General features: G+C 34.9%; 1 protein-coding gene across 2 annotated transcripts in view; it reads right to left on the bottom strand.

The window, feature by feature from the left end:
• The window catches only part of PHTF2 (putative homeodomain transcription factor 2), a 190,951-nt gene that overhangs the window by 51,134 nt on the left and 124,091 nt on the right, over nucleotides 1-15,726 (bottom strand). For both annotated transcript variants that reach the window (XM_027539781.1, XM_027539780.1), the window contains 4 exons: nucleotides 10,851-11,006; nucleotides 9,885-9,980; nucleotides 6,043-6,168; nucleotides 2,603-5,382 (listed from right to left, as the gene is read on the bottom strand). In XM_027539781.1, coding sequence (XP_027395582.1) covers nucleotides 5,362-5,382; nucleotides 6,043-6,168; nucleotides 9,885-9,980; nucleotides 10,851-11,006 — 399 coding nt within the window. In that variant the 3' untranslated portion in view covers nucleotides 2,603-5,361. The remainder of the gene's footprint in view (nucleotides 1-2,602; nucleotides 5,383-6,042; nucleotides 6,169-9,884; nucleotides 9,981-10,850; nucleotides 11,007-15,726) is intronic.

The raw sequence follows: 15,726 nt of genomic DNA, 5'->3' as shown, positions 1-15,726 counted from the left end.
GACGCTTATCCAGGTTGACAGTCATCCTTTGGTTACTTGAGGTGATGAATTTATCATAAAGATAAATGGGGGCATCTGGCCTCACGGTTCAGGACACAAGATGAAGCTACCACAGTCTGAGACCAGCTCTAATGATTCAATGGCACAGCTGGTCAAGCTATCACTCGGTCTCTCTGCCTCCAACAGCTTAGGAAGTTTCTGTTAGTTTCTTCTCCTATCTTCACTTTCACCACTGTCTCTCTACTTTAAGGCTTTTTAATTCACGGCTTCTTTTGGGACTCTGCTATCCTACCAACTCTTCCTGTTTACACTGTGCCTGATTCATTCTCGCAGCACTAACAGAAATTCTGACTGGGTCAGGAAGTAACCATGAAGGATGGAAAGCCTGTGCTGCGCAAAACTCTCATACCTGTTGGTTTCACAGGTTCCTCGAGGCCTGTAAAATGGCTGGCTGCTTTTGGGCCCAGGACTAATCACTGACCTGTTCAGCTATGGCTGAGAGAGAAAAGTGAAGAAAACCAAGCTTGACCAACTTCTTGCTTTGTTCAGATGAGGGTTGTAGCAAGCCCTTACAGGGCCATCTAGTAGACAATGGTCCCATCCAACCTATAACCAATAAATTCAATCTCATACTAAGGATCCAAGCACCTCTCATTGAAATACAAATGATTTATAATATAAAACTGCAAAGGGTAAGACTGAAGATGATGATGGGGGAGAGCAGAGGAGGTATCCTACAGGAGGGCAGCAAAAGAATCCTGAGCACTGATAGAGAGCTGGCCTCACAGAGCAATGTTTCCTTCACAGAACTGAAGAAGGTGGAAAAAGAATTCATGCATGATGATTTTTCTCTCTTTGGTAAAGTTAGAGGAATAAAATACCAATAGTTATAAGATGAGAGGGATTAGGAGCTTGATGATAACAAAGGCGGTTTGGAAAAGCCATTGTAGGCAACATCTAAGTGGACAAAAGACTGATTAAAGAAAAAGCACTGCCAAATACAGGACTCAAAAGTTCTAGTAATACCTTGATAAGCACCATTCGTAGAAAGTGAAGTCAGATGTTCTCCAGCTAGTCAAAGCACAAATAGTGAGCAGAAACTTAAAAGTTAAGAGGTGAGATCAGGTAGAAGACACAAAAACTCTAGGCTGTTACTAGTAAGGGAATCTACCACATAAACGAAACAGAAATCTAATAATAAAAAGATATGAATGGAATATGCACCTGAGAATTTAGTAAAGTCATTCATAATTGGATATAATACACAGGCTAACAAAAGAATGAGAATAATTCCCTTCCACATTTTAGTGTGCCTACTTATGAAGTAAAGGAATTAGATGTCAACTCTGTAAAAGAACTCTTCATGTATGATAATTCCTATGAAGCATGATACTTAGTTATGTCTCATTTTGGTAAGGATGCATACATCTTTTGTAATGTGAATGCTTTAGCTTGGAACTTTTTGTTTGTTAATTTTCCTAAGCCATTACTTATTTGGAGGGGAAAGAGAACCAATCTTTTTGCACATTCAATACATGTCAGTTCCAGTGCTGGTGCTTTGCATATTATATTAATCTTACGAATCCCTCTAATAGTCCTGTAAAATAACTGTCAGTAATTTATAGTTGAGAAAACCAAAGTTCACAGAGGTTAAATAATTTGCCTAAGACTATAAAATAAGTCTGACTCCAAAGTATGTGATCTCTCCAGCAAGTCCCACTGCAGAGCTGAACAGGGGAGCCATCAAATGAATTCTCTTTCCTAGAACAGGAGAGCCATCAAATGAATTCCCTTTCCTAACACCAAAAGCTTCTTAGTACACACATGATCTCACTACATATATGTATAGACTTATAAATATTTATAAATATTCCAGAATTTTTTCCTACTATTGAGCATTTTGATTAGTTAAGAGATGCTGTTACAGAATATACCTCCAAAGGGAATAAAGGAGAGTGTGGATTCTACTCATGGAAACTTAGGCAAGCTTTTCAATCTTTTCTTTGGATTCTTTTTTTTAAACCTATCAATAGTAAAATGAGGGCTTTGGACTAGGTGGTGTCGAGTTCTGTGTGACTCAAGTTATCATTCAAAATTCATTCATTCAATAGACTGAGATTAGGCACTATTTTATGTGCTGGGAAAACAGTGGTCAATGAAGTTAAAAATCTCATGTAACTTACATGCTCTAAAATTTCTGATCTTAAGACAGTAATTCTCAAGGTGGTGAGGAGTGATAAGTGGAACAAAATTTCAAAATCACTTATGGAATACTTGTTTCAGAATATGCATGTACCACATCCAAGATACACAGTCTACTCCCCAGGAAGTAAGCACCGTTGGGGGCCAGAGATATCAATAAGCATTTGTGGTATCTCTCTTATAAGGTTGGTAGAAAAACGGTTGAGAATTAGTGTTCTAAGTGATACAGTATAAAGAGATGCAAGTCATATTACTCTATCTGTAAGTGTGAAGGGAGACTCATTAAGAGACCCAATTCTAAGCTCAAAGAAAGTTGGAAAGTGCACTTGAATGAAGAGTCCCTGATTAAGGCCTATGAACATTTGTACCAGTCAGAGAACAGAAATATTACAATGCTTACCCATGTTATTGTTGGCCATGATCTCTCTAGTTGAATTATGTGTAAAATCACTTGGTTAAAAACACAATCCTCCTGATAATGAATTTTAATACCCCAGGCTACAGCCAGTTTTCTGTATTTAAATACAAACAAACAAGCAAACAAACATTAATGATGTCATAGCATTTTGGTGATGAAAAGCCTGTGCGCTAATTCTTCTTTCATATTCTGAGAATCATAACGCAAAATCTGAAATGTTGGAAAGGTTTTAAAAATATATTCCCACTCCCCTCAAATCTAACAGTTACACCTAAAGTTTATGCTACAGTAAATATAAAATTACCATAGAAATGTGCATGACTTGAAAATCTGAAAAAACAAACCAAAAAAACCAAACCCACTCCAGGTTTAACACTGTCAGTCATAGAACGTTTATTTTAAACTTGCCATTCAAACTTTCAAATACGATACATGTGGCAAAGAAACAACAGTTAACACACAACATCTGCCACAATTCTATCTTTGAACTGTCTTTTCTATATTATGTGGTATGTTACAATTTCTTTTAATTTCTTACATTCATTGTATTCTTAAAGGCAGCAATGTCAATTTTTCTGCTTTGAAAAGAGTTCCATTAATGTTCTGAAATTACTTAAAATGACAACTTTGCCCTCTTAGTATTCTACCGCTGCCATACTAGTGACATAATTCAACATATTATTAATACGATGTTGAGAGGTACACTGTACTTAATAAATCAACTCCCAACTCCAAGTTGAAATGAACTTCAATCAAAAAGCAAGCATTTTCCTAAATCAGTTTACTCAGCTACTTTTCTCAAAAATATTTCCATTCTGAAATAAGATTTTTTTTGTGAGATACAATAGTTTCATTTTTATTCCTAACAGAACTCATGCTGTACTTTTTTTTCTCAAAATATATTCAATATATTCTGTGCAAAATGTTAAGTTCTGTATAGGTATGTACCTTATCTTGAAAAACTTTATAAAATATAATTCCTAAAAACAACCTCAACATTAGACAATAGAGGAAGAATAAACATATCAGACAAAGCCTAATTTTTCACAGGAGAAAATAAGTATGTTCTTAAAGCTCCAGTAATACATTCCTTGAAAAAACTCAGAATGCACTTTGGTCATTATTAAACATATTAGAACATAGGCAAATAAAACAAAATGTTTTTGTTTTCTATAGAAAGAAAATATACTATACAATGAGGCTGATTTGAGGCTGATCAAAAGGAATGGTGAGAGCAAAGTGATATTATGATATGGCTCTGTTCTCCACACATTCCTGATCTTAAGATTATGATTTGGGGATTAAAACTGCACCAGTCAAATAAATCATTTACAATTAATTATTTTAAATTCTCTAAAACATGGTAAAAAAAGGTGAGGATATTCAACATGATACAACTTGCACCAAGAAAATTCTAGATTGTTTCAAATAAAGTCTTTTAAAAACTAGACACCCAGTTTAAAAAAAAAAAGTTTGCTAAAACATTTAGTATTTCATGTGACTCCTAAAATTTGATTGTACAAATATAACAACTTAAAATCAAGGCCCAATGTAAGAGACCATCATATTTGCCCTATTTACCTAACATGCCAACAGATAAGTTCTCATTTGGACACTTGGCAAATTATTTGGAGGGGAGGGAGGGGGTTACTTTCTAGGTTAAAAGCATCTAAAATAGCCCTTATGTAACTGCGAGTTGAGGAGGGAGATATACTAGATAGCAGAATTTGCAAGCTATCGCTATTTTTCCTGAAAACTCATATATAGTTTTACAGCTAGCAATCAGGAATATCTGATTGGTTCTCAATGTTATTCTTAAGTTGTTCATTTGAGTGTGGTATGAATAGCATACACTATAGTGTACCATGGGGAGAAAATTATTTTACTTGAGTAAACATAACATACTTGAGTAATATCAATAGGCACTTCACTTGTGAGATGAGTATATACCTCACTCAAAAGGATACCATATCATGCCCTAGTACACTATAACATACCCCATATAAAGACACACATTAAAAGTAACAATTTTAAAAAGTGCACATTTTGAGCATGCACAGTTGGAGCTGTGCAAACAGCCCAGTGTTTCAAATAAATACAATTATTACTAATTTTTATCAAAATATCTTACAGTATGGTAACCATTTACAATTATTGCTCTATTAAGAGTTTTATCATCAAAGAGCACTTGTTGACCTGTTGTGTAATACCATAGATATTAATACTGAAGGGTGCTTAAACTGCAGCTTTATCAGTTTAGATCCTGGCATTGTTCCAAAATAACTCAAAAGAAACCCGGACTGGATCTTGATTTACTAAAGAAAAATGTTTTATGTGTTTAGTTGAGTCTAATGCAAGATTACAAAGTTAAAGAAATTTACTTCAAGTAAGGCAAGTCACGGCACTGATGGAGAAACAGTGTTTAGCAATGGCTTCTATTCTCACAATTTGTTGTCATTTTTTATGAGCAATTACCAGGATCTCAAGTATGTGGACATCAGTTTCATCACCCTTTCAACAACTAAGTATATCAATGCTAAAAATAAAATATAAAGACTAAAATAAATGTAAAAAACAGTGAACAAGTGAAATAAATATAAGAATTGCACAGGACAGTCTGATGTAAACACTTCAATTTCTCAGCTGAGATTCCTGAAGCAAAGAGTCAGTGACTGCTTTCAGGCAGCTTAGTTGGTACTCTTATTCTGGAAAAGAGGCTACATCTTCTTTTCTCTGAATTGTCATGATTTAATCTTCCAGAGCTAGTGAAAAAATAATATAAGTAGGGACCATTAGAGCCAGTTTTGATATTGCTACTTATTAAGTTACATCACATGATATTTTTTTAATCTAAATTTCATTCATAAACAACTGAAGGTTCTACTATTTTAAATTCTTTTATTCTTTTATTTTTAAGAATTCACCTCAAACAAATAAAAAAGTGAGACTCCAATTTCTCTTGCTTTCTCTAACTGGAAAGTGACAATACACATCTACTACCGGTTAATATAAACATTCTACATCTTATTCGCTAGCAGCTTTGCACATGTTGGAGGATGCATATATTGCTATATAGATAAATAATATAGTTTTTGGCCAAAGCCAGTAATAGGTCTCTTTTTTAAAAAATCATCTAAATTAGAATCATCTTATATATGAGTAAAAATAAACACTTCCACTTATCCTATCCAAGAGTACCATTTGTAACAAATACTGTTCTGAATAAGAAGGTCCATCAGCATTATAAGCCAAGAATATTTATCATTCTTTGAAATTAAATGTTATCTTCATTAATTGTATATAATATAATCAAAATGACTCCATTACTATACATGTGAGATCTCAAGAGTGTTAGGGTGAAATAAATGTCACGAATATGTAATAGGGTACTAAGAAACTTAAAAATACCTGCAAGCCCTTACCTTTAAATTAAATCCAAGCAAGTCACTGATAACACCAGAAACAGCTGACAGGATGACAACCTGGGTGATGTTATAAAGCAGTGGATTCATTGTAAGTCCATATAGTCTAAAGGGACTGTCCAATTCCTAGTAGAAGAGGAAAAAACCATGAACCCAGATTCATTGAGAATTATTAAACTAATTCAGGGCAATATGCAAAGAGAATTTTTACAACCACTGTTTCAAAAGATAGTTACAAATCATGATAGTCTTAGAATAAACTTGGTTAAACCTGAAGTAAGTAAATATACTTTTAGGTATTCTTAGGAGAAAATGTGGAGAAGGCAATGGCACCCCACTCCAGTACTCTTGCCTGGAGAATCCCATGGATGGAGGAGCCTGGTAGGCTGCAGTCCATGGGGTCTCAAAGAGTCGGACACGACTGAGCAACTTCACTTTCACTTTTCACTTTCATGCATTGGAGAAGGAAATGGCAACCCACTCCAGTGTTCTTGCCTGGAGAATCCCAGGGATGGGGGAGCCTGGTGGGCTGCCATCTATGGGGTCACACAGAGTCGGACAAGACTGAAGTGACTTAGCAGCAGGAGAAAGTGACTTTCATTTAAAAGAAATCTATAACCTAAATTTGTAACTCCAATTTCTGTCCCAAATGAATGACTAATAAACTATTGGTCTGGTAGCTACAAGGTTAAAGAATACTTTTCACTATAACAATAGAAATTGAAAGAGAAAGAGAATAATATATTTTTGCATAAGAATTAGAAATTTAGTTAGCCAAATTTTCTGTCTATACACAGACACACACACACATACATACATATATATATGTGTGTGTGTGTGTGTATATATATATAAAATCCCCCTTTGAGATAATTTTCAAATGCATAGATTCATTAATTGATAGACTGACTCAAACATTTAAGTAAAGTTCTATACATGCTAGGCACCATGGCAGACTCTGGAGAAGTTAAGATTCAGTCCCCATGCTGAAGGACCCTGCAGTCTAATATACAAGCAAAGACATAATTCAACTATGAGTACCACAAAAGAAATATGTATAAATGGCAGAGAGCCAGAGTAGAAGGTGCTCCTGCAACTTGGTTCATGGGAGGAGAGAAGTATTCCCCAAGACACAAGAACATGGCACCTTTGAATTGCTATAGGTTGTATGAGGCAAGTATAAATTTTATAAAACTGGCTACTTAGGTAAGGGTCATTCTTTAGGCAAAGTGTGACAGGAGATTGGCATGAATGGAATTTAATTTGGGGCGTAGTATATCAGATGTGCATGTGAGAACTACAGATTAGAGAGCAGCAAGACCAGAAAGAAGAAGCCCTCAGAGTTGTTTATCAGAAGCTCAACTGAAAATGATGTGGGTCTGACTTAGAGCAGTATTGGTAGGAAAAAGAGGATGAACTGGACAATATTTGAGAGGGTGAGTCAATGGGCCCAAGAATTTCTTGGCTGTGAAGAAAGAGAAAGAAGGAGCAATCTATATTATGTCACAGGTTCTGAATAGAAGATGATGTTTGATCAAGAAAGATCACACTGAGTGCTTTGTATTATGGTTAACTTTGTATTTCTCTCTATTTTGCAAGTGAAGCTGCTCACATGAAGTCTCAACTTTAGAGCCTCCTCCTAGCTAGCACAGTGCCTACACTCTCAAGATACTCAATATTTGTGTCAAAAACTCACCCAGAGCTTCCCTGGTGGCTCAGAGGTAAAATATCTGTCTGCCAAGGTAGGAGACATGGGTTTGAGCTCTGGTCTGGGAAGATCCCGCATGCTGCAGAGCAACTAAGCTCATTTGCCACATCTAATGAGCCGGTGCTCTAGAGAGCGGGACTGGCAACTACTGAAGCCCATGTGCTCAAGAGCCTATACTTCACAAAAAGAGAAGCCACCGCAAAGAGAAGACTGCTCACCACAACTAGAAAGGAGTCTCTGCTCACTACAACTAGAGAAAAGCCCATGCTGCAACAAAGACCCAGCAGAGCCAAAAATAAATAAATAAAACTGGAAACAACAAAAACAAAATCCACCTAACTCTTCTGACTCCTTTCAGTGCCTAATATACTGTGAGGCACAATCTCGAGTCAGTTAATGCATTTTAGTTAACTGAAGAAGTAACCATGGCATTGAGACACAACTAATTTCCTACTATTCTACGAACACTTTATCAACAACTCTAAAATTTCCATTTAATTTGTTACAGAAACAGAGATTTTAAAAAATAGTTTCCTTTTGAGAAAGAAAGGAATTATTAACACTGCAGTGATAATGATATTTTATTAAATTACCTCCAAAGAGGGAATGCCAGACCACCTGACCTGCGTCTTGAGAAACCTGTATGCAGGTCAGGAAGCAACAGTTAGAACTGGACATGGAACAACAGACTGGTTCCAAAGAGGAAAAGGAGTTCGTCAAGGCCGTATATTGTCACCCTGCATATTTAACTTATATGCAGAGTACATCATGAGAAATGCTGGGCTGGAAGAAGCACAAGCTGGAATCAAGATTGCTGGGAGAAATATCAATAACCTCAGATATGCAGATGACACCACCCTTATGGCAGAAAGAGAAGAGGAACTAAAGAGCCTCTTGATGAAAGTGAAAGAGGAGAGTGAGAAAGTTGGCTTAAAGCTCAACATTCAGAAAACGAAGATCATGGCATCCAGTCTCATCACTTCATGGCAAAGAGATGGGAAGACAGTGGAAACAGTGGCTGACTTTATTTTTCTGGGCTTCAAAATCACTGCAGATGGTGATTGCAGCCAGGAAATTAAAAGATGCTTACTCCTTGGAAGGAAAGTTATGACCAACCTAGATAGCATATTCAAAAGCAGAGACATTACTTTGCCAACAAAGGTCCGTCTAGTCAAGGCTATGGTTTTTCCAGTGGTCATGTATGGATGTGAGAGTTGGACTGTGAAGAAAGCTGAGTGCCAAAGAATTGATGCTTTTGAACTGTGGTGTTGGAGAAGACTCTTGAGAGTCCCTTGGACTGCAAGGAGATCCAATCAGTCCATCCTAAAGGAGATCAGTCCTGGGTGTTCATTGGAAGGACTGATGTTGAAACTGAAACTCCAATACTTTGGCCACCTGATGCCAAGAATTGACTCATTGGAAAAGACCCTGATGCTAGGAGAGATTGAGGGCAGAAGGAGAAGGGGACGACAGAATGAGATGGTTGGATGGCATCACTGACTCAAGAGACATGGGTTTGGGTGGACTCCAGGAATTGGTGATGGACAGGGAGGCCTGGCGTGCTGCAATTCATGGAGTCGCAAAGAGTCGGACACTGAACTGAAATGAACTGAAAGAGTTACTATTATGAGATCAGATATACTGAAATTATATTATTTTTTATTGCTACCCAAAAAAGTTTTGAAAATTCACTTATTGGTGATATATAATTATTACAGTGATAATGTATTACTACTTTTTAAACCAACTCAGGTCAAGTAAACAGAAGACTGCTTTGAGAAATACAAAATGAAAAAAAAAATAGCAAATTAACATCAAATCTTCTTTTTTATAATCTATTTTAAGTTCTAGGATGCAAAAATTTCCAAGGATGCCAACTTCTACAATATTCTGAACATTATTAAGAGTCTTAAAATTTCAAAACTGAATAAAATTTCAAAATGAAATAATCTGAATTACTTTGATTAGTTTTTCAATGAGAAAATGTAAACTGCATGAATGTGCTCAAAAATAATTTGGAAAACATTTTCGATAATCCTGAAAAACAAACACAAAGTAGGATCTACAAGCAAAAAAGTAAGAAAAGTTAGAACAGCATTTTCTTCATGATGTCCATTTTCATTTTCACTCTTACCTTTAGCAATTTAGTAGCCAGTTTTAAAACATTGTTCACTAGTGTCAATTCCTCCTTTTTGTTAGGTTTCTTTTCCATTTTCAAGTAGAGGTTTATCTTTTATTAAAAAAGAATTAACAATTAAATATACTTAAAATTATAATACTCATTTTAAGATGAACTGAAAAACATTTACTAAAATATTAGCAGTAGTTCTCTGTTATTAAGAGTATAGGTGATATTAATATTCTTCTTCACACTTCACTATATTCCTAACTTCTTACAGCAAATAGTTTATACGAAAATGATATTTAACTTTTCAAATGTAACTAAAAGCTGAAAGAAGGAAAACTGGATTTCATTATTAAAAATGTGCAACACTTTAGTCCCAGATCCAAATCAACACAGAAAATAAACAATAACTAGAGTAAAGTAAATCAGTTGGTTTGTTTCCTACTTTCCCCTTTCCCTCTAACTGACTTGGTTTGACAGGGTTACCAATTTCTAAAAACCAAACTATTCCTGACAAAAATACTCAACAAGTTCACTAGAAATAAGTTTGTTTAAATAATTCCTATGAAATAAGGAAAATGTTTTTTTTTTAATTCATACAAAATAAAGTTAAGCATCAAAATTATTAGGCTTTACACTTTCTATTGAATAAAAGTTTATGCCTTTCAAATATGGCTCTGCTACACTCCAATGCAAACATATCCCAACAACGGTTTAAAGTCCATCATTTCTACAAAAGGTATTTCCTGCTTATCTAATGAAAATGGGACACAGAAACAATAGCTTAGACTTGAAATCTGTATCAAGGCAGAACACTGAAGAAAGTTTTGTACTCTACCAAATTTCAAGTTTTGCTCTGCAACATAAATGGTCTTAACAGAGGTTCCTGAAAAATTCTGAAGTAAATGAAAACTCTTAATTTTAACATGTAGGTATCAGACATTAATTTATAACATAATAAACATGAATTCTCACCTGTTCAGTAAGTAATATTGAGGTATTGCTATATTTTTTACTTGTTTCTGATCCAAGGGTAACAAATCTTAGGAGAAAAAGTGTTAACGAGATGCACCAGATTACCAGTTCCCAATTGTAGTGACAATCAAGGAAGATCTCATGTACATGAAGCAACTAAAAATGTAAGGAAAAGGCAATATGAAGAAGAATGTCATTCATTAAAAGAAAGTAAAATTTTACTTCATACAGATATATCATGGATATAGTGTTACATTTTTCAAACATCTGACATTTCTTAGGAAATACTGCAAGCACATGAAAGGTACTGAGTATGAGGTAATCAAAACCCATATATTTACTTTCACTAAATCTTAATATCTTGCAATTTTGTTTTTGATTTTCAAAAACATAAGAGTAAAGATTCAAAGGAAGCCCCTTTAAACTGTTCTTTTCATCATTCCCCTTCTTCCCCACCCCTCTGTAAGGGTAATGACTTTTACATTTACCTCTTCCACTCAGCTTTTATAGTTTAGCTAAGTATTTATGCTTATACTATGTTATATTATGAGATCCAACCAGTCCATTCTGAAGGAGACCAGCCCTGGGATTTCTTTGGAAGGAATGATGCTAAAGCTGAAACTCCAGTACTTTGGTCACCTCATGCGAAGGGTTGACTCATTGGAAAAGACTCTGATGCTGGGAGGGATTGGGGGCAGGAGGAGAAGGGGACGACAGAGGATGAGATGGCTGGATGGCATCACTGACTCGAGAGACCTGAGTCTGAGTGAACTCCGGGAGTTGGTGATGGACAGGGAGGCCTGGCGTGCTGTGATTCATGGGGTCGCAAAGAGTCGGACACGATTGAGCGACTGAACTGAAGTGATATTAGAATTTGTATAAATGCTATCACATTGACCTTATCATTCTTCAATCTGCTTTTTAATCTACGGGATTTTGTTTTCGAAGTTTATCCATGATTCATTAAGCTTAAATTCATTCATTCTAACTACTGCAAGGTATTACAGTAAAAGAATCAACCACAGTGGATTTGCCTACACCACCAATTAATAATATTCACTGGGCTGCCAATTTCCTCATTGCAAACTATGTTGCATTAAATATTCTCTTCTGCCTCTCCTGGTCTTCTTGTGCACATGTAAGACCTTCTTGAGGAGTTAATATCTAGGCGTAAAACTGCTAAAGCCTTGGATAGTCACACATTCAGTGTTAGCAAATATTACAAATTTGTCTCTGAAAACAGTTGTGCCAATTTATACTCTCAGCAGTGGATCAGTTTCCTTTGCCTTCATATCTGTCCAAACTGGGTATTATTTAACTTTTTAACACCTGCCATTCTAATGGGTGTGAATTGTTCTCTTACTCTTTTCCTTTTACTTTTCCACATTACTTAGGGAGGATGAGTATGTTTCATATACTTACTGGTCACTGGGTTTCCTCTTAAGTTATCTTTTTAAATTTTGTATCTAACTTTTTCTATTAGGTTGTCTGTTTTTATTGATTTGTTGCATATTGTGAATAACAAAGCTATTTAAACGATGTATTTTGGCAGTATTTTTTCAGACTCTCTTTTGTCATTTATGGTGCTTCTTTAATACTTAACAATTTTTAGGGAGAGGCAGGAGAGAAGAATATATGAGAGACTGAATGTATCAGGTAAAAGTCTAAAATATTTAGTCTGGACCTTTATAGAAAAAGTTTGCTGATTTCTGACTTACAGAAACAAAACTGATTCTTTTATATTGAGGTTGTATCCATTTTTATTGATCTTGCACTTCTAAAAAAAAGTGTCAGGTTTTTAATAATTTGTCTGGAAAGTTACTAGAATATTGTACATACACATCCATACAGTCTTATGTTCTTTTTTCTTTTCCAATCTTTATACAATTTCTTTCTTTTCCCTATCTTCACTGGTTAGTACCTTTCTTAACTAGAAGTGATAAAGAGGGCACCCATCTCATTTCTGATTTTAAAGTATCTCAAAGATAATAAATATCATATGTACAATGTTTGCTCCAGTTTTTGAAATATTTTTTATTTATCAAATTAAGAACAGTACTTTTCAGTAACTGTATTGTGAATCTCCCATCGAAATTTACCAATTTGTTTTCTGTATCTATTGAGATGATCAGATAATTTCTCCTTTAATCAACTAAAGGAGTTTAAACTAGATAACTGGATTTTCTAAAGTCAAAAACCTTTGCATCCAAGGGATAGGCTGTCTAGGTCATGGCATGTTTACTGTTATTAACTGCTGGCTTCATCTTCTGAGTATTTCTGCATCTAAGCTGGTTCACTGCTTCCTGTGCCCATACTGTCTCTCTGGTTTGGTAACAAAGTTACATGAAGTACATAAAATGAATTGGAGGAATATTCCCTTTTTCTACTCCCTAGATCTTTTGTGTAGGATTAGGATTACTTGTTTATTAAAACATTTGGCAAAACTAATCTGTAAAAATCACATGGGTCTTGGGGATTTTTGTTGGTAGCAGATTTTCAAACTACTGAATCAATACTGCTGTACGGCTACAGGGTCTTCTCAGCTCTTCAGTTACTTTTTGAGTCAGTTTTAATTAATATTTCTACAAAACTGTCCACAGAAGCTTTTAACTTTAATGACATTAATATATACTACTATTCTTTTTTAAAAAAATTCTCAACTATTTCAGTTTAATACTGTGAGTTTTCTTTTTAAACACTGCTATCTGTAAGTATGTTTTGAAATTTCCAAATGCATGGTTTTCTTTTTGCTGTCATTGTTTTCTACTTTAACTGTATATAACCAGAGGTCTGTATGGTATCAGTTGAGAATCATTTTGTCACCTAGTACATGGGAAAGTTTAATAAACTGTTCTGTGTCTGAAAAGAGTATGTATTGCCCAATTTCAGAATAAAATTTTCACTGTCTTGTTTAGATACATGTCTTCATATTTTGTCTGCTTCATCAATAATGAAAGAAATGTGTTCAAAGCTCCCAATGTGGCATTTTGTCAATTCCTCACTACAGTGCTATTATTTAGGCTCTATATAGATAAGACTGAAGTTATGTGACAACACATATACAATTCTAGAATTGTTAGATCTTCCTAACAACTCTTCAAACTTTTTGTCAGGTTTCTCTCTATCCCAGTAACACGTCTTAGATCACAGTCTATTTCATCTGCTATTAATGTTACTTCACCAGCTTTCTCTTGGCTAGTATTTATCTGCAATGTATTTTTCTATCTTTTTACATTTAAAACTTGACAATGTTATTATGTTCCATGTGTCTTTTGTTGACAGAAATAGATTTTATGTTCATTAGAGACAAAAATATTGCAGGATGTACTTCAGGAACATGGAAATAAAACCTTGAAGAAAAGACTGAAATGCAACAAGCAATTGTGAGTAAAGAACCAGTCTTCTTCCTTTTGATTGTGTTAGATTTTTGTTTTTGGTGTGCTGCAGTATCTCTATAATGTATCCAAGTGTCAATTTGTTTTTATTGTGGCTTCTTCTTCTTCTTGTCCTTCCCTAAACCTGAAAATTAATGTCTTCTACTAATTCAGAAAAACTCTTATGTCATCATCTCTCCAAATATTGTTCTCTCTCTTCTTTCAATATGAAATTCCTATTAGATATATGTTGGATCTCCTTTTCATATTTCCATCTCTTCATCTCTGTTCTATATTCTGGGTAATTTCTTCCATCTCCCAGCTCACCAATTATCTTTGTCTCCAATTTGCTGTTTCTTCTGTTTGTTGTGTTTTTTATGTCAGTGACTTTTTTTTTTAAACTTCTGTGAAGCAATGCTTGGGTATTTTTCAAATCTATCTTCTCTTTTTTAAATAGTGTTATCTACATCTTCAGTCATTTTAAACAAGCTTATAGTTTCTATCTGATCAGATCTGAAGTTGCTGGAGATGTATTCCTGCTGTGTGTTAATTTGTTGACTCGCTCATGTTAGAAAGTTTTTTCAAGTGTTCTGAGACCTGAAGGGGCTTTAACTGTGCAAATTCTTTGAGGATTAGGGTGGATGTTATATCCCCAAGAACAGTCTTGGTTTAGCTTCTTTCAGGTATCCAGGAGTCTAGGATCTTGTTATATTAACTTCTTGACACAGCGGCTACAAGACAAGATCTGTAATGTACACTTGAACCCTGAATCTGTATTAAAAGCTGACCTACATTTATATATTCTTAAGAGAGACTTTCTCTGCCTCCTTGGCCAGAATCCTGGCAAAACTGACCAAGCTTCCTTATTGTCTTCCTGTGCTGTAGGGCAGACTTTTTCTTATTGCACCTTTTCACCGAGACTGTAGGCCTTTGAGGATTTTGGCCTTGTAGCGTATATATAAGGAGGTACAGCAGATCAAGGCCTCATCTCTCACATACTAACACAAACAAAGCACTTCAACCTAACATTAACACATATACGTAACTGCTCTGTTTTTCACTTTTATCCTCATTTTTGGCCCCTTACTGTGTTATAAACTGAAATATACAAGCAATATGTATATTTATAAAACACCTCACTTACACATATTACGATGCTGGGTATTTTCCCCCAAGTATTGTATGTTTTAAACCAGAAGAATTTTCAGGTAATCTAGCATGTCTTATTACTTGAAACAGAAGTTTAAATTTCATAGCACAGACTATATTCTGAGATACTTTTGTGCTTCCTGACTAATCTTGGTCAATGAGAATTCTTTTTTCAGAGATGAGACAGTTAAGTCACAGTGATAATTCAGGTATAAAATGAAAGTTAATACTAAATGTGAATAAAGCAGAGATCATGGAAAATAGTCTGAAAAATTTCATAACTCTAGACACTCATCAGTTTGTTTTGGAAATAAAGATGAATTGTAGACAAAAACTAATTATTTTATGTTCAA

Source organism: Bos indicus x Bos taurus, chromosome 4 (assembly GCF_003369695.1).
Source record: "Bos indicus x Bos taurus breed Angus x Brahman F1 hybrid chromosome 4, Bos_hybrid_MaternalHap_v2.0, whole genome shotgun sequence".
In the NCBI taxonomy this organism is placed as follows: domain Eukaryota; kingdom Metazoa; phylum Chordata; class Mammalia; order Artiodactyla; family Bovidae; genus Bos; species Bos indicus x Bos taurus.
This window is presented reverse-complemented; position numbering and strand designations above follow the sequence as displayed.